The 24,837-nt window shown below is 38.4% G+C and overlaps 1 protein-coding gene across 5 annotated transcripts in view; it reads left to right on the top strand.

The window, feature by feature from the left end:
• Nucleotides 1–24,837, top strand: part of ORC3 (origin recognition complex subunit 3) — a 73,305-nt gene that overhangs the window by 39,610 nt on the left and 8,858 nt on the right. For 4 of the 5 annotated variants that reach the window (XM_030928978.1, XM_010387962.1, XM_030928979.1 and 1 more), the window contains 5 exons: nucleotides 2,183–2,299; nucleotides 3,467–3,546; nucleotides 19,456–19,589; nucleotides 23,605–23,684; nucleotides 24,632–24,729. In XM_030928978.1, coding sequence (XP_030784838.1) covers nucleotides 2,183–2,299; nucleotides 3,467–3,546; nucleotides 19,456–19,589; nucleotides 23,605–23,684; nucleotides 24,632–24,729 — 509 coding nt within the window. The remainder of the gene's footprint in view (nucleotides 1–2,182; nucleotides 2,300–3,466; nucleotides 3,547–19,455; nucleotides 19,590–23,604; nucleotides 23,685–24,631; nucleotides 24,730–24,837) is intronic. The other variant, XM_010387963.1, reaches the window with a different exon arrangement.

Genomic DNA, 24,837 nt, shown 5'->3' with positions numbered 1-24,837 from the left:
CATGGCCAACATGGTAAAACTCCATCTCTACTAAAAATACAAAATGTTAGCCAGGTGTGGTGGTGGGCACCTGTAATCCCAGCTACTCGGGAGGCTGAGGCAGGAGAACCACTTGAACCCGGGAGGTGGAGGTTGCAGTGAGCAGAGAGTGGGACTTCATCTTAAAATTTTTATTTTTATTTTAAAATAAAAATAATGATTATAACAAAACAAAACATTTTTTAAACACTAGAACTTTACTTGACACAGGGATGCACCACACAGTGAAAAGTATGAAAGAACTAAGACCACCTAGGAGAAAAACATGTTTATATCCCTCATCGAACACTTATTCCAGGGCAGGTATGTTCCTTGAGTATGCAGTATTGCCCTATAGTGTGTAAAGTATTTCTTTTCTCTCCTTATCCAAGTAAATGGAATGAAGATACTCACTTCTACTGCATCACCCAGATACTTGTACACATAGCTATTCCTCAAGGCAAAAGAAAATAGGGAGCACAAGCAGCATGCAGTATGATTATTATTCAGTAATAGAGTTCATTTTCTTCAAAATATTCCCCCTATTTAAAAGCTATTTAAGCACACATCAAGGCAATTAATGGCTTTATGCCATCTGTATGTCATGGCACACAGTAAAAAACTAAAGAACTAAAGTTTAGAACTAAAGTATACCCTCCCAGTGGTGGTTAAAACAATTTTTGATTATGGCTACTTTTGTTATGATAGGAGACATAGATTTTGTTATGATAGGAGGCATAGATTTTGAAATTACCAATCAACTCAAATAATGGGAGGGAAAAACATTTAGGTGCTAAAAACTTTTTTATTTAATCTGCCCTGTGCTTTCAGGTAATGACTCATAGATCGTTGACCAAGGAATTGATTTCCTAAGTGAGTTGGTGTTTAGGAAGATATATCATATTTATTGCTTTATAGAGGTTAGATTTGCTTGAATTTATTGATATCTGAGTTATTTTCTAAATGTTTGACCACTAAAAATAATAGGTATCTGCAAGATATTACTGAAATAAAGACACAGCTCAGCAAAGCCTTTATTTGACTTCTTAAAGGAGAAAAATATTGAAAACCGTGGCACAGATGATAATCCTTTAAGAAAATGTTACAGAGTAAGCAGTTATGAAAGGAATTGAGGCCTGAAAATTACTTCATAGGATATAATGTTTTAAAATATTTCTAAACTATTTCAGGAAGCTCTAGAAAACATCTCTCTCCCCCCAACAAAACCTTTTGAAACTGTTTTGTGAGATTAATCATCCATAGGTTTCTTTTCTTTTGTTCTTTTCCTGTATCTAAATCTCTAATATGGAGAGTAGGGCTAGTTTTCGGTTGTGGGGTTTTTTTTTATACAAATGAGGTCTCACTATGTTGTTCACCCAGGTCTTAAACTCCTAAACTCGAGCTATCCTCCTGCCTCAGCCTTCCAAAATGCTGGGATTACAGGTGTGAGCCACCACACCTGCATAGATTTCTTAAGACACTCCCTCATGTCATCATTCTTGCTAGATTCTAAATTATAAAGCTTGCTGGTTTCAGATTTATTTATTTTTTATTCTTTTTTTATCTTAATTGGTAAAGCAAATAAAACCAGTATTGGAGATCTCAGCAAGAGGCAGGGACTCATCAGAATCACTTGTGTTTCTGCCATAGTTTTTTCATTTTCCCCTTCAAACACACTGACACACTTGAGCAGTACTTTAGGAAAAGTATACATCATAAGCAGAACTTCAGCAAGTTCATTAGGTTGGTACCATTCTGTCTGGTGATCTCACTCTTCTGATGCTAGCAAGGTGGAGGATAAAGCACCTTCCCTCACTGTGGCGCACAGCAGGTGATGGGCACAGGCAAGCATCCAATAAGGTGCTTTCTTACACACTTGTAATTTTGGGGCCCAAGGTCTTGTGGGAATGCTAGAGATACCAGGAGATTAAAATACAGTGTCAATTCTAGCATGTGTAAAGTATCACCAGACTTGATACTAAATTGGAAATGCTCAGCCTGTATTCTGGATTTTATATGTATTTCAAATTTTCATAAATTAATTTGTAGTTTTGAATCTTCTTGTCAGTTTTCCAGAAATTTTATATGGCCATGAAGTAGATTGTATTATTATGTTCTTTTATCAGCTGACTTATTTATTAATAATATATTCTGTGATTTTTAGGAGGAAACACAATTATTACTAGAAAACCTGCATGTTTATCATATGAATTACTTCCTGGTTTTGAGATGTCTTCATAAGTTCACCTCTTCTCTTCCCAAGTATCCACTAGGTCGACAGGTAATCCAAGCCACCTCATTTGGAATCTATGAAGTAGGAATGTTAGTATTTTCTTGCTTATGGTTTTTGTAGCATTCAGGCATCAGAATGTGAAATGAAGCCAATCTTTACAATGAGAGCACAATCTAAATCCATTCCAGCTGTACACATTACTGGTAATTGAAATTGTTTTTTGTTCAGATGGCCACAGCTAGAAACAGCCATATGAATCCCAGTGGTGTTGCTTCCCCTACAATGTTTTTGTACTAAGGCATTTGAACTTTCCTTCTTTAACACTTCCTTGTCACCTATACTGAGAGAGCTGTTTCTCTTTCCTTAATGGAAGAGGGAATTTGTTTGAGAATGCTTGATAGTTAACCTTGCACTATACCCAGAATAAAAAGAGAAGCAGTACTTCTGCTCCTTGAAAAATTATGCTCAGCTGGCCTTTATGTCATACCATAAACGTATCAACCATCTGTAGAGTAGATTTTAGCGGAGGAATTCTATATTCCTAGATCATCTTAGCTCAAAGCTTTGGAGAACAAATACCAGTATGTAAGAATGACTTGTTGGCTGGGTGTAGTGACTCATGCCTGTGATCTCAGCACTTTGGGAAGCCAAGGCAGGTGGATCACCTGAGGTCAGCAGTTCAAGACCAGCCTGGCCAACATGGTAAAACTCTGTCTCTACTAAAAATACAAAAATTAGCCTGGTGTGGTGGCACACACCTGTAGTCCCAGCTGTGAGGGAGGCTGAGGCAGGAGGATGGCTTGAACCTGGGAGGTGGAGGTTGCATTGAGCTGAGATCACTGCACTCCAGCCTGGATGATGACAGAGTAGACTCCATCTTAAAAAAAAAAAAAAAAAAAAAAAGAATGACTTGTTCATGAGGTGATTTTTGCCATTGAGCCTTAAATGAGCCTTTTTTTTCTCATTTTTCCTTTATCGGTTTCTTCTTTTAAAATGACCAGTGATATCAGCCAATCTCAGTATAGTCTCATTTTACTTTTATGTAAATTGCATTCTTATAAAGCCTGATCCATGAGATATATGCCAAGTCTATTATTATCTAAAGAAAATGACTTTTAATAACATTAATTTTTTTGTGTTGACCAGAAATGATTTTGCCAGACTAGTAGTGTGTATACACTTTTGGTTCCTCACAAATGTGTTGTTCACTTACAGATCAGAGAGTTGTACTGCACATGTTTAGAAAAGAACATATGGGATTCAGAGGAGTATGCATCAGTCTTGCAGCTGCTGAGGTAGTTTTGTTTTTTCTTGTTTTTCTGTTTTTGTCTGCTATAAGCCTGCCAGTAAGTAGCACCTTCCTCTAGAACCCTGCCTGCCAAAAAGTTTCATAAATAGCCATGTTGTGTCTAAGAATAATTGCATGTATCTTGAATTTATCCATGTAGCTTATGATGTTTTTAATATAGCAACCATCCATTTCTTTGCTGGTTTAACCTTGCATTTGAGCTTGTGGTTTTTAAAGGAAAATCCATGATTGTTTAGTCAAATACTGACACTACCCTATGAGAGCTTAGCTATGGATCATTTGAATCCAGCCAACTTGGACGTCATGGCAGGGAAAGCAAGTCATGAAAAGTGAGGTCACCATGTCCCCAATCTGGTTGATGGAGGAAGAGTATCACTGGGGGATATGTACCCAGTGGTCACAGCTGACCTTGATTAGGAGCAGCAAGGAGTAGGCAGTGGCCTTGGTGCCTTCCCCCACCTTAACATTAGCTAATTCATAAATTATTTATCTAATAATATACAAGTAAATAAGATATTTTAGTGTTAAAGTTATTATTTATATTACTTGATTTCACTTCTTATATGTATAGTTACTTTTTAGTCTTCCATAAAAATAATGACACTTGGATAGTGATAAGGGGAAATCAAATGTGAGCTAAGTTTCGCCAGTTTTATAATTTTCCTTAGAGGTTGTAAATGCTTATATAAAAATATTTTAAAGAAGTCTGAAAACTGAGTATTTATTAAGTCTTGCTTTCCTCTGGGCCCACAAGAAAAGAACAGATGGGCACAGTAGGAGGAAAATTCACACTGAAAGCACTTTAAATCCAGAGACTTCATAATACAAATATTAGTGATCTAGCAGGTGCAGCTTAAGATAGAAAATGAATTTCATGCTATCTGGAAAAATACCTCCCCATGGAAACTAGATTACCACTGAAAAGCTGTGTTTTATTTCATTTTTTAAAATCCCAATAAGATTTATTTTTTCTTATTTTTTTAACCCATAAGGAAACTAAAAAATCCCAATAAGATTTCTATGTATTTATAAGCTATGTCAACTAGAGTATTTCTGAGACTTATTTTGCTTTCTATTCAAGTAAATATACCTATCTTATACACCCAGTTGAATCTTCCAGGGTTTTCTCTTTTAAGCTTTGTGGTTAGTAATTGTCTTCCTTCTCCAGTGAGATGTTCCCAAATTCATAGATTCTTTTGTCAAAGAGGAACTTGTTCTTTTTGTTCTGAACCTCCCAACACCAGTTGTCTTAGGGTACAGTCAAGAACCAAGAATGCCAGTTCCGGCCAGGCGCGGTGGCTCAAGCCTGTAATTCCAGCACTTTGGGAGGCCGAGACGGGCGGATCACGAGGTCAGGAGATCGAGACCATCCTGGCTAACATGGTGAAACCCCGTCTCTACTAAAAATACAAAAAACTAGCCGGGCGAGGTGGCGGGCGCCTGTAGTCCCAGCTACTCGGGAGGCTGATGCAGGAGAATGGCGTGAACCCGGGAGGCGGAGCTTGCAGTGAGCCGAGATTGCGCCACTGCTCTCCAGTCTGGGCGACAGAGCGAGACTCCGCCTCAAGAAAAAAAAAAAAAAAAAAGAATGCCAGTTCCAAAGTAGGGTAAGGAAACCTGAGTGGCAGTAGTAATGGTGACAGCAGTAACCATCGCTTATTGAAGGCTTGCTGTGTGCAAGGCACTTTGTTAGGCACTCTCAGTACATTTTCCAATCTAAAACTCTTAATATACCTTTATGGTAGATATTATTAGTCACACTTTACCCCTGAAGAATCTGAAACACACACAGGCATTAAGTGACTTGCCTGAGACCACCTAGCTGCTGAGGGAACCAGGATTCTACTCCAGGTCTGACTTCAAAGCTGTTATACCTTCTGCTATTCTTTGCCAAGATCTAAAATATGGATTTGGAGATCTGAGTACAGCAGAAGCAAAAAATAGAAAGTGAGATTTCATTTTGCTAAGCTGAGGTCAGAAACATTGGCAGTCAAAAGCAAAGCAATGTAAAAAGCACTACACGTCAAATATAATACCTACAGCAAGGACAGGCAGGAGTCTGGGTCCTACAAAAGAGGAAAGGAATCAGGGAACCTCTGGGCTGGAATCAGCCTTTTCTCCTTTGTACAGATTTGATGTAGACCGGAAGTCAGGGACACTTTTTAGTTAAGGCATACTCAGTAGGCATCACCTAAACTTAACGAGACCATTCTCATCACCTGTCTTGAAACTTTATTTAACTCATTACAGAAAAGACTAAAATGATCCCTGAATGATGCTTTGGAAAGAATAACTGCTAAGGTACTATTAGAAACATAATCTAATTAAATTTCTTATTTGAAATTTTTCATAAGAATCAGCTTAAATGATTTTTCAAGAAAAAATCCTTTTTACAGATTGAGCATCTCTAATCTGAAAATCTGAAATTCAAAGTCCTCTAAAATTTGAAACACTTCAAATTTCAAAACTTTATGAGCACTTGTGATACCACAAGTGGGAAATTCCACACCTGACCTCATGAAATGGGTTGCAGCAAAACAGAGGCACACCACACAGTTTATTCAGCTTGCCATCATTTGTTGCTGTTGTTTAACACTGATACAGGTATTACTTAGTTACACTGAATACAGTATTTTTTCACTGTACCAATGGTGTGTCCTGTTTTTTAAGTGTTAAGTGCTTATATGTGAATAAGTGTAAGAAAATGGTTGCATATGAATTCAGGAGTCAATAATGATGGGGATACCAAACAACTACAGACTGATTGTCCATCTAGTTGGTCGAGATAGTGACACCTTTGCTTTCTGATGATTCAGTGTACCTTGTTTCATGCACAAAATTATTTAAATTATTGTATGAAATTTCTTTCAAGCTATGTGTACAAGGTGTATTTGAAACATAAATGAATTTTGTGTTTAGACATGCATCCAATTCTCAAGATAATCTCATTATGCACATACAGCAAATATTCCAAAATCTGAAAAAATCCAAAATGCAGAACACTTCTGTTCCCAAGCATTTCACATAGGGATACTCAATCTGTATGTGGAAGCTGACATGTTTAAATAATCATAGATCAGATGATATCCAGCCCATTCAGAGTAGTATGGCCGTAGACATCCCTTTACCCCTAATTCTTCTGCTTTGTTTGGGAAGAACATGGAAGAAAAGGTGACTTCTGCCCCCGCTTCCCTTACCCCCACTATAGTGGCTTCCTATCTTCCCCCAACAACTCTCTTGCGTGTTAGAGAGAAGGGGCCCTCCCAGCACAGAGTTGCATTCCTCCCCCCAATTTATTCTAATTTATTAATTTAGTCCCACCCCTTCTGAGCCTGCAGTCCGGGGACTGCAGAGTAGCTGCCCCAGCCCCTCCCAGGCCTGACCCATCCTGGGGAGTGGGACAAGGCTTGGGTGTGGCCCTGTTGGAGGTTGATCGTGCTGTTTTTATTTCTTGCCTTTATGTTTGTGTTCTGTGATACTGTTGAGAAAGAACAGGCCAGGCACAGTGGCTTACGACTGTAATCCCAGCACTTTGGGAGGCCGAGGTGGGCGGATCACTTGAGCTCAGGAGTTTGAGACCAGCCTGGATAACATGGTGAAACCCCTCCTCTGCCAAAAATACAAAAACAAAATTAGCCTGGCATTGTGGTGCACATCTGGGGTCCCATCCTCGGAGGCTGAAGTGGGAGGATCACTTGAGCCTGGGAGGCAAAGGTTGCCTTGAGCTGAGATTGCACCACTTCACTGGAGCCTGGGTGACAGTGAGATTTCGTCTCAAAAATATACATATAAAAGAAAGAGAAAAAAAAAGAAATGTGAGCAAAGCAGAAGGAGGTGGATTCAAACCCCAGTATGTCACGGCTCATGCCTTTTCTTTAGTGGTGGGAGACCCTTATCTTGTAAAGGGAATGTGTCCCCTTCCTCAACCTTTAGTGTATTTCACAGAAAACAAAACCTCCCAATAAAACTGTTGAAACCTGGAAAATAAAACAAACAATATGTCATCTACTTGATGAAATATCTGGTGACCATTTAAAAAATATTTACAGTGACTTTGTAATAATATGGGAGAATGTGTATGTCACCTATTTATTAGTGGAAAAAGACCAACATAATTTTATATCACAGTTATTTTTTAAATGTATGCAACAGACATTGATGTGTGTGGGGAGCATGCAAGTGTGCATTTATAATATATGCCATAATTGGACATGAGCGCAGTGGTTCTGCGTGTGTTCTGCCTTTCCTTGCTCAGTCAACTCTTGGAGTATGAAGACCACATCCCTGTATGGCATACGAGTGGGTTAATTTTTCACTCAACCCTGTGTCATTATATAAGGATATGTTTCTATTAAAAAGCCATTTGGGAACAGAAAGTAGTAACAAATGATGCTAACCCAGCAGTGAACTAGGTAAGTACAACTGTTTTTCATTATCAGATGTGAAAGACTGTAAGAGGAAAATTGTACCCCTCTATTGGAGAGAATTTCTAAACACCCATCTAGAAATCAAACACTAGGCCAGTAATTTTTCATATTTTTAAAATTCACAGAACCTTGCATAAATAAGGTTTTAAGGGTTATTGTAAATCAGAGCCAGCTGGGCACAGTGGCTCACGCCTGTAATCTCAGTGCTTTGGGAGGCCAAGGTGGGGCAGATCATGAGATCAGGAGATCAGGAGTTCGAGACCAGCCTGACCAACATGGTGAAACCCCATCTCTACTAAAAATACAAAAAATTAGCCAGGCGTGGTAGCAGGCACCTGTAATCCTAGCTATTCGGGAGGCTAAGGCAGGAGAATCACTTGAAGTTGGGAGGCAGAGGTTGCAGTGAGCTGAGACCTTGCCATTGCACTCCAGCTTGGGCAACCAAGTGAGACTCCATCTCAAAAAAAAAAAAAAAAAGTCAGAGCGTCAACTTAAAGGAGTATGTTGGATCAGCCAGTGCTGAAGAGTACTACAGCAGTAGATTATTGAATTGGGGATAATGAAAAGTGTGCCCCACATCTTAGGGGAATTTATGTCCCCCACCTCATCAATTGAGAATTACTCATCTACAGTTATTCCATTTTCTTTCAAATAAGGAAACCAAGGCCAGAAACATTGACTTTTGTACAGTTGACAGAGCTGAAACTCTTTCAACCCTATTCCAGTTACTTAGAGGTGGTAATAAAAAGAAATTTATGGTTTTGTGGCCAGTAGTCCATGTTCAGAGTGTATCCAAAATTTTAAACCAGTAGAGCAAGCTTCTGTGGACTCAGACCCCCCTCCCCCATCCTGACACTAGTCATATTGGCACAGGACACAGATATAAATGAAAGGAGCCACAGTGTCTAGTCTGCTTATCCTAAGTATAACCTTATGAACTTGCAAAGAAACAGACTTACAAATCGAAGGTGATTGATAGCTGGAGGAATTTACCTTAGGCTAAAGGAATTATTCTAATTTCTGAGTAAGGCTTTTGACTTGAACAGTAATATATTAGCAGGTCAGCTGAGCTTTCATTGAGTTAAAAAAAAAAATGACCTGAATAATGATACTAACATTTGATCACTTCAGCTTAGTTCGAAGAGACTAGAAATTTGGACTCTAAGTAATGCATTATTTCCTGACTTTGCAGATCAACTTTAGGTAATATTTAAAGATCTACTTAGGAAAAATGACACAGCTCCACAATCTATGATATGTTTCCTAATAATCTAACTTATGATGATGTAGATTTATCCATCCAAGAGCTTTATGAGACTGCATCATTAAAATATAATTTCTGGCAGGGCACAGTGGCTCACACCTATGAATTACAGCACTTGGGAAGTCAAGGCAGGCAGATCGCTTGAGCCCAGGAGTTAAAGACTGGGCCTGAGCAACATGGAGAAAACCCATCTCTACAAAAAAATACAAAAATTATATGAGCATGGTGGTGCATGCCTATAGTCCAAGCTACTTGGAGGCTGAGGCAGGAAGATCACTTCAGCCCAGGAGATTGAGGCTGCAGTGAGCTGTGATTGCACCACTGCAGTCCAGCTTGGGCAACAGAGTGAGGCCCTGTCTCAAAAAAATAATAATAAATAGGCCAAGCATGGTGGCTCACGCCTGCAATCCGAGCACTTTGGGAGGCTGAGGTGGGTGGATCACCTGAGGTCAGGAGTTCGAGACCAGCCTGGCCAACATGGTGAAACCCCGTCTCTACTAAAAGTACAAAAATTAGCATATGGTGGTGCATGCCTGTAATCCCAGCTACTCAAGAGACTGAGGCAGGAGAATCAATTGAACCCGGGAGGCAGAGGTTGCAGTGAACCGAGATCACGCCACTGCACTCCAGCCTGGACAACAGAGCGAGACTCCGTCTCAAAAAATTAATAACAAAAATGAAAAATAAATAAAATAATATAATTTCTTTGTTTTAGAAAAGGAATTACCAATCCTGAATTTTCATCACATCAGGGCCTTCACAATTATCTGTAGGCTTACAGATGATGAAATCAGGCTTGGGGCAGAATGTTAAAGTTTTCTTTAAAACAAAAGATATTGAGAGTCACTGTTTTTTGTGTAATGGTTTCCAGGCTTCAATGTGCATAAGAATTAGCTGAGATATGGCCAAGCGAGGTGGCTCATGCCTGTAATCCCAGCACTTTGGGAGGCAGGCGGATCAGGAGGTCAAAGAATTAGCTGAGATATTAATCATTTCAGCTCTTTCCCCAGAGCTTCTGTTGGGAACACTGGTATGGTGGTTCAGCAGGAATTTGCATTTAACAAGCACTCTGGCACATTCAGACAGATGGCCCAGGGACTATACTTTGAGAAATACTTCTAGAAAATAAAGGGGGAGGTAAAAAAAAAAAAAAAAAAAAAAAAAAAAAAAAAAAAAGCCGGGGTGGGGGGAACTTTTGAGGAAAAAATGACGCTATCAAAGGAAAAGTCTTTATTTGTGGAGAAGCTGAATGGCTGTAGGCAGTTGATCTCAAATTGGCTCCAAAACTGGACTGAGGTGTTCTACTAATAGTGAGCTAATGGTTTTTATCACAGTAAACAGAAAAAAAGATCTGAATTTGTATTGTTTTTCTTTATTAAACATTTAGTGCCTACTGCCACTTTTCTGCTAGCAAAATGAACAGATAACTAAGAAATATTAATTTTAAAAACTCAGAAATAACTCATCAAACTTTGACCGCTTTTTTATTTCTTTCTTGTGAACTCAGGGTTATACAGTCATCCATCACTGTCTGTGGGGGATTGGTTTTAAGAGGACACCATAAGTTCCATATATGAAATGGTATATAGTGTTTGCATATAACCTATGCACATCCTCCCATATATTTTAAATCATCTCTGCATTACTTATAATACCTAATACAATATAAATGCTATGTAAATAGTTGTTACACTATATTGTTTAGAAAATAATGGCAAGAAAAAAGTCTGTACATGTTCTATGCAATCTCTCCTCCTACCCCCCAAAATATTTTCAATCCAAGGTTGGTTGAATCCACCAATGTGGGACCCACAGATATGGATGGCTGACTGTACTTTTAAAAATTACATCAATAGGCCAGGCATGGTGGCTCACACCTGTAATCCCAGCACTTTGGGAGGCCGAGGCAGGAGGATCACCTGAGTTCAGGAGACCAGCCTGGCCAACATAGTGAAACCCTGTCTCTACTAAAAATACAAAAATTAGCCGGGCATGGTGGCACACACCTGTAGTCCCAGCTGTGAGGGTGGCTGAAGTAGGAGAATTGCTTGAACCCAGGAGGTGGAGGTTGCAGGAGTTAGCCAACCTGGCTAACATGGCGAAACCCCGTCTCTACTAAAAATACAAAAATTAACCTGGCATGGTGGCACGTACCTATAATTCCAGCTACTCAGGAGGCTGAGATGGGAGAATCGCTTGAACCTGGAAGGTGGAGGTTGCAGTGAGCCGAGATTGCGCCACTGCACTCTAGGCTGGGTGACTAAGTGAGACTCCATCCAAAAAAAAAAAAAAAAATTGCATCAATAAAGTATGTGTGTATTTGAACTTACTAAAGTTGCTTCTAACCATGTGATGAATTAAATTTATTCTTTTTGATATATTCCACAAAAAAGCATGGCATCCCACAAAGGGCACCATGACTTCTAGGTGCTTCCCAGGATGAGCCAGTTTGAGAACTGTTCCCTTTAGAAAAAGTGTTCTTCACTAAGGCATTAGGTTAGGAAATTAATAATTATTGCATGGTTATTGCCTTGCTCATCCATTTTTAAAAAAAAGGTTTTTTTAAATGCTTTTTTTTTGAAACCACTGATTAGATAACAAAGATAACCCTGGTCCTTACCTATACAGAATTTTGGTTAAATGATTGATGTAAACAGTAGAGAGCTACAATACAAAGTAGTAAGAGCTGTGATGGGTCAGGACTAAGGTGCTGAGGAACCGGTAGACTGGACAGTTAACCTCCATTTGTGGGGTTGGACAGCTTCTCTAGGAAGTGCCACCTAATATGAAATATGAAGGCTTAGGAGGAGATACACATACTTTTGGTTTCTGTTTCATTGTTATGATCCTAGATAATTGCTTTGTTGTGTTAGTCCTCAAATGAGACAGTTTCTTATTTCTACATGCTTTTTAATTTTTTTATGTGCTTTTTATTATTTTTCCATCTTTTTTGTTTTGTGTTGTTTTCTTAACTTCCAGTCTTCATTGATATATTTACATTTGCAAGTTTGAATTCTGAGTATTTTTCAAAACTGGCTAGTAATGGTAATGTCTGTTTAGAATTTGAAAACTCATCAGGCAAAAGATGTTTTCATTAGCCATGGATTGGCCAGTTTTTTCCTGTAGCCTGTTCTTATAATCAGACATTTATATAATGAGTACTTAACCAGAAATTATTGACTTTCTGCGTGATGAAGCAGAACTCTCCATTGCCCTGCAGGATGATTGCTTTTAATGATTGCTTAATGATTATCTTTCTGTCTTAAGAAAAATTTTTTTAAAAATGACAACCTATAAAGCCTTTATTGTTTTTCTCAATTCCTGTGACAGATTACCTATAAAGCTTTTAATACATTAGATATCACAGGCATTTTTTGGACCATTTACCTGATAGTGAAATAAGTCTTTCTTTTTTTTTTTTTTTTTGAGGTGGAGTCTCACTTTGTCACCCAGGCTGGAGCGCAGTGGCGTGATCTTGGCTCACTGCATGCTCCACCTCCCGGGTTCATGCCATTCTCCTGCCTCAGCCTCCCGAGTAGCTGGGACTACAGGTGCCCGCCACAACGCCCGGCTAGTTTTTTGTATTTTTAGTAGAGACAGGGTTTCACTGTGTTAGCCAGGATGGTCTCAATCTCCTGACCTCATGATCCGCCTGCCTCAGCCTCCTGCAGTGCTGGGATTACAGGCGTGAGCCACTGCGCCCAGCCAGTTGTGAAATAATTATTTCTTAATCAAGTTGGATAAAGATAAATCACTCTTTTGTGGCATTAATGTGACCTATCTTAGACATTTTTTTTTAATTTCTCTCTGCTATTTTCTTTACAATTTTATTCTCTTTATTTTAAAACAAAATGTTAGTTGGAATGCACCAAAATTGGAAAGCATTGTCTCACTGTCTCCAATTCTTCTCCCATTCTCTCTTTAACTGATTACAATTAGGTTTGTGCTCCTGATCACAACTAGTTTGATCAAAGTCACCAGTGACCTCCATGTTCCTAAATCTAGCATTAACCTGTTATCAGCATTTGACAACAGTTCATCACTCCTTTCTTAATGGACTTCTAGGACTTTCTTGGTTTTTCTCCTACCTCAGTGCATGCTCCTTCACATTCTCCTTTAGTGCTTTCTCTTCTCTCTGACATCTTAACATTACAGTACCCCAGGGCTTAGTCATAATCCTACACCTCTCTCCTGAGTGCCAGGCTGTTATGTCCATTTATGTCCTCTTTAATACCTCCACTTAGATATCCAATACACACCTCAAAGTTAACATACCCCAAACTGAACTCCTGATCTTCCCCTGAAATCTGTCATTTTTCTACTGTCTCTTTATCATTCTGATTGTTCAAGCCAAAAGCCTGGGCTCTGCCTTCATAATTTATCCAGAATCAGACCTCTTCTTGCCACCTTCCTTCACTTGTACCACCATAGTCCAAGTCATTGTCATCGCTCACCCGGATTATTGCAGTAGCCTCCTTTCTGGTTTTTCTGCTCCCCTACAGGTTCTTCTCAAAGTAACAGTCAGAATAGTCCTTTTAAAATATTTCAGATAATGTTACTCCTTTGCTCAAAACCCTCCATTAACTCTGCATTTCACTCAGAGTAAAAGCCGTATACAGTGACACTACATGACCCCCTCCACCCGCCCCCCCCCATGGCCTCTCTCTGATTACTGCTCATTTTCTCTCTCCATATCAGACATCTTGGCCTCCTTGTTGTCTTGAATATTCCAGACATGCCCACTATGGAACCTTTGCACCCATTGTTCTGTCTGCCAGGAAAAGCTCTTCTGGATATTTGTATGGCTAACTTCCTTTCCTCCTTTACATATTTGATCAAATGTCATCTTTTCAATGAGGCCCTAACCATTTAAAAATTGAAATCTTCCCCCTCCTGTGACTCTCTGCTTATTCTGTTCAGTATTTTTCCATAACATTTATCAATTTTTAACACATATATCATATATATGATATAGATAGATAGATAGTGTTTAGTGTCTGTGCTTCTCCCAGCTCTCCCACTAGAATGTAAGTTCCATGAGGACAGTGATTTTTGATTTGGTAAGGTATACCTCAAATGCCCAGAACAGTGTCGTATGTAGTGTGCATTCAATAAATATTTCTTGAATGATTGGTTCATGACTGAAAAAGGAGTTGAAACCCAGTTTGAAAAATGCTTGTCTGATAGCTACACTCAATCCTTAATTTTTTATTTGAGGTGCTATATATAAACACACTTTTTTGGAATAAGCTAAATATTTTGTAGTTATTTTCAAGTGATCTTCAGTTAGGTTTGGTTTATCCAAAGTGCTTGGCCGGCCGCAGTGGCTCATGCCTGTAATCTCAGCACTTTGGGAGGCTGAGGCAGGCGGATCACTTGAGGTCAGGAGTTCAAGACCAGCCTGGCCAATATGGTTAAATCCCCTCTCTACTAAAAATACAAAAAATTAGCCAGGCATGGTGGCGTGCACCTGTAGTCCCAGCTACTCGGGAGACTAAAGGATGAGAACTGCCTGAACCCAGGAGGCAGAGGTTGTAGTGAGCAGAGACTGCGCCACTGCACTCCAGCCTGGCAACAGAGCAAGACTCCGCCTCAAAAACAAAACAAAACAAAACAAAACCAAAAAAAAAGGTGCTTGCTATAGTCATTCTAATAATCTAAGTGATAAAATAAGTCTTTTTCTGATATTACCCCTTGTATTACATAAGTTCGAAAACCAGTCATCCACTGTTAGCTATTTGCACTTCAGATTTTTTTCCACACACAAATGTATATTAAATAGTACTATATATGGTGTTCTACACTTGGCATTTTTTGTTTTTTGTGTGTTTGTTTTGTTTTTGTTGTGGTGGTTATTTTGGTTTGTGCCTAATCTACCATGGATGCCATGTTTTGAGATGCAATATAGCATGCTCAGTAAGAGCATGGATGTCAAGCTAGACTGCCTAGGTTCAAATCCCAGCTTTGCCAATTACCAGCTATTGGATTCTGGACAAGTTTACTTAAGTTCTCTGTGCCTTTGTTTTCTCATCTCTAACATGGGAATAATAATAGTATTTACATCATATTGTATCAAATGACACTTGATACACAAATGTGGGTATAAATGTTAGCTGTCATCATTAGTATTACATATTGCCCTACCTCATTGTTTATCATCACTGTATAATATCATGTTTTTAAAGTGCTTTTTATTTAATCAGACCCTTTTTTGATATATATTTAGATTGTTTCTAATTCTTCACTATTACAAACAATAATCATGAGCAGTAGTAAGTCTGTATATTTGTATAACTATTTCCACAAGACAAAGGTAGATGTAAACATATTAAGTCTAAAATATAAACATTGTTGTACAGTGTACACTCACACCAACCATGTACCAATGTGTATTTCCTACACTCTTGCTGCTGCTGGATATTATCAGGCTTAAATATCTTTCTTAGTTTTCTTCTAGTATTTTATGGTTGATGAGCTAGTTCTTTTTCCCTGCTCCCATACCATACTTACATTTTTATTCTATCTGAAATGCATTTTTGTGTATAATGTGAGATAGTGGTCTGTTTTTTTAAAATAGTTAATTCTAATACCCAATATCTTTTCCCCCACTGATTTGAAATGCTATCCCTGTGACATAACAAACACCCAATGTACACCTAGATCTCTTTATGAACTCATTCTCTTCTGTTGACCTGTCTATTCCCAAGTACCATCAATTTTAATAACTGTGGCTTAACACTTTAATATATTTACAGCCCCACCATACACACTCAAGTTTACACAGATTGTTGCTGTTTTTTAGAACAATTATTCCAGATACATTTTAGAATAATTTTATTAGGTTTTAAAATTTACGGCCAAGGGCCATGGCTCACGCCTGTAATCCCAGCACTTTGGGAGGCCGAGGCAGGCAGATCACCTGAGGTTAGGAGTTCAAGACCAGCCTGACCAGCATGGAGAAACCCTGTCTCTACTAAAAATACAAAATTAGCCAGGCATGGTGGTGCATGTCTGTAATTCCAGCTACTTGGGAGGCTGAGACAGGAGAATCACCTGAACCCAGGAGGCGGAGGTTGCGGTGAGCCAAGATCGTACCATTGTACTCGGGCAGTAAGAGCGAAACTCCATCTCAAAGAAAAATAGAAATACAAATAAAATTTACCCTGTGGAATTTTGTTTCAAACTGTTAAGAATATAGATTAATTTGGAATAATTTGTATCTTTACAATAGTGAGTGTTAAAATGTCTGTTCATTTATTCAGGGCTTTCTTTTATTATAGATCATACACGTGTGTTATAATGTGTATTGCTGTGTATTCTGTAGCTTTTGTTTCCATTTTGAACATGGGCTTTTTTTTTCATTATGTAGTTTAATATAAGGTATTGATTATATATATATGCATGCATATATAAGTATCTTTTATTCACTCACTTTCTTACACACTCTCTCTCTTTTTTTTTTTTTTTTTTGAGACAGGGTCTCTGTTACCTATGCTGGAGTGCAATGGCATGATCACGACTCACTGCAGCCTTCATCTCCTAGGATCAAGCAGTCTTCCTACTTCAGCCTCCTGAGTAACTGGGACTACAAGCGTGTGCCACCATGCTGAGCTAATTTTCTGTTTTTTGTAGAAATAAGGGTCTCACTTTGTTGCCCAGGCTGGTCTCGAATATCTGGGCTCAAGTGATCTTCCCATCGGGCTCCCAAAGTGCTGGGATTACAGGCATGAACCACCATACCCAGCTGTTTTACACTCTCTATTATATTTACAGTTCTTAGATTTTCTAACTTTACAGTCACATCATATGAAATGATAAATTTCATCCTCCTTCCTAACATTTATACCATTTCTTTTTCTTAATTTATTGTGGCATCTAGACTTCAGAATGATGCTGAATGATAGTGATGATACCAGGCAGCATTGATTCTCTGTGTGTATAATTTTACTGGAAAAAAAATTTTTTAATGACTTCATTGGGGTTGGTTAAGTTATTATTTCTAATCAGCCTTACCTCAAGTCTTGTCATTTTACATTAATCCAGAGAATACTTGGGAAAGTGTAAGATCTTTCTGCTCTGGAAGCAAAACATAATCTTTGGCTAAGAATAAGAGGACTAGGCCGGGCACGGTGGCTCACGCCTGTAATCCCAGCACTTCGGGAGGCCAAGGTGGGTGGATCACCTGAGGTCAGGAGTTTGAGACTAGCCTGACCAACATGGTGAAACCCTGCCTCTACGAAAAATACAAAATTAGCCGGGTGTGGTGGCGCATGCCTATAATCATAGCTACTCAGGAGGCTGAGGGAGCAGAATTGCTTGAACCTGGGAGGTGGAGGTTGCAGTGAGCCGAGATCATGCCATTGCACTCTAGCCTGGGCAATAAGAGTGAAATTCCGTTTAAAAAATAATAATAATAATAAGAGAACTAGTAACTATTTGAATCCCTGGCAGTTTAAATCTGAGTACCTTCTCCAATCAAATGCCACATTAAGAATTATGACTAATGAAGTTTGCTTCCAAAGTTATATGAAATAATGCCCTCTTTATTGGTCTCCTGGAGAATAGGCTAGGTTTGGCCTTCCTTGATACTCAATTATTTGGAGCTCCAAGTGGACAGGAGCTGTTGCTGCCCCTATCCTGGGAAGCTAATCCTTCATGTGCTGCTAACTTGGGTTAGATCTTCTGCCAGCCATACCTCACCCGTCTTTTCCCTCTAAGCAAGTCAGTGTGGGTGATTCCTTGGACACCAGAAATGCTAATCTTGTCTACTTGAATAGACCTAAAGGTCAGGTTTAACAGATTGTTCAAGTGTATGTGACTTTGAGTTAAGTTTCTTGTCATAACTTTATCTGGGCAATAGAAGGCCACAAATTTTAAATCTCAAATGTAATCAAGTATGAAATGTCTTGGCTTATTTTTCCTTGGCCAGTTGGCTGCCTTTCACACATAAAGATTATATCTTAGATAATTATTGTAGAAAGAGGAATATAAGTTTTAATACTTAAAAAAAAAAACTCTGGGGAAATTTACTATTTGGTCTACCCCGAACAATTTCCATATTTAGTGATTGTCTACTTTTTGTTGTTGTTGTTGGGGTTTAAATTTTAGTTCAAGTAACCAGTTCAATTTCTCAGTAACCATAGTCTATTTAGCTTTGTTTCTCTTTCTCCCAACTTAGCAATATTAGTGTTTCTCCTCATTTTTTTATTATGAAAGATGTCAAACATAAGTTAATTAGTTGTATTACAAAATGCCCACATTCTGGATTTGTCTGTTACTTCATGGTTAATATTAGAACTTTTAATCATCATAGTTTTAATGCTGAGAATAATTTGAGTATTTGTGTAATGCCACTGCTTGAAAATTCTTAATATTGGTCTGATTCCTTTTGATGCCATTACTGAGTATGATCTTAGTGGAGAAATCCTGTAAGCTCCAAGAACCAGGTCCTAACTTTAGAATATCTGTGTTTTCTCTCCATTTCTAACAAAGATTTCTTCTATAGCTGTGAATGAGCTACTCAACCACTCTGCCTGTGCTATAAGTAACAATTAGAATTGCCTACTTCATTTAAAGTTCAGTGGGTTTACTGACTGATACTTATAAAGCCCATAGGAGATGTAAAGCATAGTTTAAATGGTGATAATTAGAGAAGTGAGTGTAGTACTTATATTTTTGGTTCCTTCAAACAAGTTTATATTTAGCATATGTCATATCTTCTGTAGACATTTCTTATTTCATATGTATGTTTACATCAAAAGAAAGGAAAACTATCGTTAAATGCCTACTGTGTGGTAAACACTGTGCTAGAGTCTTCCAGTCCTTCTTTTCATTTAATTTTTAAGTCTCCATCTAACCTGTGAAATAAGGAAGTTATGATTTCCATTTTACAGACAATGAACCAAAGATCAGTTACTATACAATCTGTATAGTTACTTTGTTCTATATTACGTAGTGTTAGAGCCACATTATTAATCCAGTCCTTTGTAAATTTTCTAAGCTACTCTTTATCATGAGAAACCTTTAAGAATTCTTCTGAATGTCACATATATGGAGGAAAATCTCTCCAGAAAATGTTGATAGCTACTAATGAAGAATTTCTTTTATCTTCTGAGCAGAAACATTTAATATATATTAAATAAAATGTTTTTTAAGTGTTAATTTTCTAGTTATATTACATTTCCTGTCACTGACTTTGTTCTAGGATGTTGGCAAAGGATGAACTGATGACCATACTTGAGAAATGTTTCAAGGTTTTTAAGTCTTCTTGTGAAAAGCACCTTGGCAGCACAGCTAAGAGAATAGAGGAGTTCCTGGCCCAGTTTCAGAGCCTCGATGGTAAGAGTGTATTATTCTCCCAATTCTATTGGCCATGACAGTCACTTAACTAAAATGGCATGGAAAACCCCACCTTCTGATGTGCCTAGAGATGAAGAGATAAAGTAGTTCATGATCAGTCAGTATGCCACGCCTCATAGTATCACATTTTAACAATCACAAGTAGGCCAAATGTTTCTCTTCTAGATTTGGTTTAAACAATGAAGAGCATCAAATGGGCAGAAAAAGAAATTCTTTCTCCAGTTCGACAGTTTGGAGGATTTGTCTTTAAAAAGTAAACAAAAAGAAATAAAAAATCTTCATAATTAAGAACTCTTTTTAGAGGTTTTTTCTTAAGCATTTCATCAAGTTCTTTATAGATTTCAAAAGCACTGCATAAATCATTTGTAAGCTTGAAAAATTAATAGCTATGAAATGCTTTCACAGCAATGAGGCTCATTGGTATGTTAATTACCAAAATCTGCATGAGGCTTACTTTAATCGGATTTACAAAAGCTAGAATCTTTCAGTCCTAAATTAACTGAGGCAGCCTGGCACTCTTCACTGTTGGAGAGTTACAGTTTCTCTCTTTTGCTTGACCTCCACATGATCATTTATATATCCTGAATGCTTAGGGTGTCTGATTGTATATAGGTAGCCATGTTCTGTTCTCTAAATGCTAGCTTTTCATGGGCTCTCTTCTTGCTGTTTCTAGCACCAAAGTATGGTATTCTTTTAGTAGAACAATAACAACAACAAAAAATATTGGTGTGTACCTTTTAGTTTTCCCAAATTTAGGGCAATTTTTTAATGGAGTTTTGGGGGGGAAAGGTAGTTTTTTTCATATATAATCACATAGAATTGGACATGACATGTTGAAAATATCTTATGTAAAATGTCTGTTTTAATCCTTTTTTATGTTTGGCAAGTACTTCGTCTTAAAAATCTTTTGGCTTTAGGAAACTGCTTTTGCAAAAGTCTTCTTATATCTCTCCATAGCTGCAATGTGAGGCATCTGATGAGTGCTCAGTCATGGAAGATGAAAGAGAATGTTTGCCTGACTAGAGTGGCTTGAGCAGCCAGAGTGCGGAAGTCATCAACAGGCACTAAGGGGTTTTCTTTCAGGTTATGTGTGGGTATTGCTCTTGCCACTGCAGCATGAGCTGAACTACTTTTCAGAACACAAAAACTTTTAAGGGCTGGATGTTGGTATCATTAAGATCATTGAGTTCAGCTATAACCAGAAACTAAAGTCTAGGAAAAGACAGTAGCTTGTTTGAGATCACACAGTTAGTGGTAGCACTCAGACCAGAGCCCATCTCTCTCTCTTTTTTTTCTTTTTTTTCTTTTTTTTTTTTTTTTTTTTTTTTTTTGAGGAGTCTTGCTCTGTCGCCCAGGCTGGAGTGCAGTAGCGCGATCTCCGCTCACTGCAAGCTCCGCCTCCCAGGTTCACGCCATTCTCCTGGCTCAGCCTCCAGAGTAGCTGGGACTACAGGCGCCCGCCACCACGCCCGGCTAAGTTTTTGTATTTTTTTTAGTAGAGACGGGGTTTCACCGTGTTAGCCAGGATGGTCTCGATTTCCTGACCTCGTGATCCACCCGTCTCGGCCTCCCAAAGTGCTGGGATTACAGGCTTGAGCCACCGCGCCCGGCCGAACCCATCTCTCTTAACCACTAGTTCATTGTTTTTCTATTGCTGATTCACAATTTAAATATGCCCTAGTAGTGATCATTGGATCAGCAAGGGGCCACCCTTAAGTACATAAATAGAGTAAAAGGCTTAGAAAAATAGACGGTAAATAAAGTGTAAATTTCAATCTTTTACAAAATTGGACTTATGGAGATTTCTGTAAAAATAAACGGCACATATAATTTTTTCTTCTTTTTTTGCTGGATACCATTAACTAGAGGTAATCTAGGCAAAATTTTAATTAGAGCTCATATTATATGATATGAGCTCTAATTAAAAAATTCTGTGATATGCTAGAACTGAATAAAGGAATGCAGCTTTTGAAATGGGAAGGTTGGAGATTAAGATGATTAGTAGACGAAAGAATAAAGAATTTTACAAATTAAAGCAAAACCACTGTCTTGAAGAAATGTCTGTTATTTCCTAATTTTCAGAAGTGACTCATTATTAATAATAAACTGAAATTAAAACTCCCCACATTGGATGAGTAGAATAATAAACTGAAATTAAAACTCCCCACATTGGATGAGTAGAAAATATGCTATCTCTGTTCCTTAACATTTATTACATATTACAGTTTGGTTTTAAAATTACAGTTGGGAAGAGTTAAGTAGGGCAGAGTGTCATATCAGATTTTTTTGAGACAGGATCTTGCTGTGTTTTCCAGGCTTAAGTGCAGTGGTGCAGTCCTAGCTCACTGTTACCTCGGAACTCCTGGGCTCAAGTAATCCTCCTGCCTCCACCTCCTGAGTAGCTAGGACTACAGAAAAGGGCCACAACACCCAGCTGATTTTGTTTTTCTTTTTTTGGAGACAGAGTCTCCCTCTGTCCAGGCTGGAGTGCAGTAGCATGATGAGCTCACTGCAGCCTCTACCTCCCAGGAACGATCCTCCCATTTCAGCCTCTCAAGTAGCTGGGACTATAGGCACGTCCCACCATACTTGGCTAACTTTTTTGTATTTTTATAGGGATGAGGTTTTGCCATGTTGCTCAGGCTGGTCTCAAACTGCTGGGTTCAAGCAATCTGCCTGCCTCAGCCTCCCAAAGTGTTGCGATTACAGGCATGAGCCCCCTCATCAGCCTAATTAATTTTTTTTTTTTTTTAAATAGAGACAGTGTCTCACTATGTTTCTCAGCCGGGTCTCAAACTCCTTGTCTCAGGTGATCCTCCCACTGTGGTCTCCCAAAGTGCTGGGATTATAGGAATGAGGCACTTCATTCAGCCCATATTAGATTTATTTCAAAGGTATATTGGGTTTATTAACATGTAGCAGACTACATGTTAATGACATGGGACAAAGAAGCTAGTAGACATTTTAACCTTTAGTTATGTCTTTTTTGAACCAGAAATTACTTATAGCTAAAAAGCAGTTTATCCTTTAAGCCAGTACATATTCTCCAGCTGCATCCTCCTGTCATAGTTTTAGGCCAAACAAACCATGTGTGTGGAGTTCACAAAACCCAACCTGCACTTGAAGGAGAATATGAGAGCCTTATGCTCTCTAGAAGGAGCATAGCTATACATTTAAGCAGTTATGGTTTTCTTTCCCTTTGCTAAAGAACCATGATGCCTTTACGTTTTAGTGGATTATTTCAAAACTCTTAGACACTACCCTCTTCATACTCAAATTGTGTTGTTTACAATCTTGACATAATCAAAGGAAAACAGTTTTAAGTTTGTATGATTTTTTAAAAAAGCTATGTATAACATCAAAAATATTTGAGATTCGCTGGGCGTGGTGGCTCACGCCTGTAATCCCAGCACTTTGGGAGGCTGAGGCGGGTGGATCACCTGAGGTCAGAAGTTGGAGACCAGCCTGGCCAACATGGCAAAACCCCTTCTCTACTAAAAATACAAAAATTAGCCAGGCATGGTGGCCGGCGCCTGTAATCCCAGCTACTTGGGAGGCTGAGGCAGGAGAATTGCTTGAACCTGGGAGGAGGAGGTTGCAGTGAGCCAAGATGGCACCACTGCACTCCAGCCTGGGCAACAGAGCAAGACTCCATCTGGGGGAAAAAAAAAAAAAAAAAAATTTTTTTTTGAGACTTTTTGCTGTTGCAGTTTGAGGGAGTTTTGTTAGGTTGTATTTTGTTTTGTTTTCATTGTGGTAACACTTCTAAAATTCAGTAGCTGGTTTTTTGAAGACATCACTACAGCACAAGTTATGTATTAATTACTGGCCTTCAGCTTCTGTAAGAAATCATTTATCAGATGGAATCTTGATCCCTTGCCACATTAAAAATATATATCTAGGTGAAACTTTTACTTCCTTTGGAATAGTAGAAATGTTTGTTCTCTTGACTTGGATTTACCCTCATTGATGTCTATTGGTTTTGTATTAAAAGCAGAAACCAAAGAGGAAGAAGATGCTTCTGGGTCACAGCCAAAGGGGCTTCAGAAGACAGACCTTTATCATCTTCAGAAGGTCAGATTACTTTCCTTCCTTCCAGCTGCATCCTGTGACACTCCCTTTTTTCAGTTTGTGCTCTAGATTAGCTCTGCCTGGATGTTTTTGTTTTCATTTTTAAACCGCAACCAGGAACAAAGCAGACTTTTAACTCACTTCTAAGTTGAACATCCTGTTAGTCCCATTGCCATCATCACTCTGCATATACCCATTCTGGAATTTACTAGCTAACATAGGTGGAAACCATTCTGTGGGCTCAGCCAGAGAAAGAATTAGCTGGCAATAAGAGAAAATGGGAACATGGCTGCACAAAAGAAATCTGATTTTTTTTTTATCTGATGTATTTTTCTGTTTGATCAAACTGAGAGCTTTAAAAGAGTCTAACTCATTAGTTTTAGTTACTTTTCTTGATTTTTTTAAAATGCATATTCAAGTATAGAGCAGAAATTGAGCCACAGAATGTCCAATATATTCTTTTTCAGATAGTTCTAACTTTAGGATCTTGATTGTCAAAATGAAGAACCTTCTTTGTACTATGATACCAAATTATGATAAATGTAGAGTAAAAGTTCAATCTAAGTAAAATAAAACACATGGAACCTATTCTGTTAGTATGGCAAAAAGGCAAGATTTTTTTCTTTATCCTGTTAAGTCCTTTTCTTAAATGAATTAATGAACTGTGGATACCAAGCACTCTGCCATGTAATTTGGTAGTAAAGTGAACTGCCCTTTTCCTCTTTCCCTAAAAATTTACTTGTATATTATAAAGCAAAACACCTTTGAGGAGAGATTCTTGCCAGACCTTAAAAATAAAATGAATAAACAAAACCCATTTTGATCTTTCTCTGTACATCCGGTCTTATGGAAAAGGCATCAGCTGCTTCTATAGAACTTAGCAACAGAGCTCCCGCTGAGGGGTTTTCTCTCTCAGGATCACTAGAAAAGGTATGTTCTTTTATCCATAGTCCTTATTGGAAATGAAGGAGTTAAGAAGAAGTAAGAAGCAAACCAAATTTGAAGTACTCAGAGAAAATGCTGTGAACTTCATTGACTGTCTAGTGAGGTAAGTCTAAATTTAGCTCTTAGGAGCTAAAAATCATGCTGTTTTTCCAATAACACTGGTGTCATAGCTGTCTATAGCCAATCCAGAACATTTTTCTTCCAGGTTAGG

Source organism: Rhinopithecus roxellana, chromosome 4 (genome assembly GCF_007565055.1).
Source record: "Rhinopithecus roxellana isolate Shanxi Qingling chromosome 4, ASM756505v1, whole genome shotgun sequence".
NCBI classification, from domain to species: domain Eukaryota; kingdom Metazoa; phylum Chordata; class Mammalia; order Primates; family Cercopithecidae; genus Rhinopithecus; species Rhinopithecus roxellana.
This window is presented reverse-complemented; position numbering and strand designations above follow the sequence as displayed.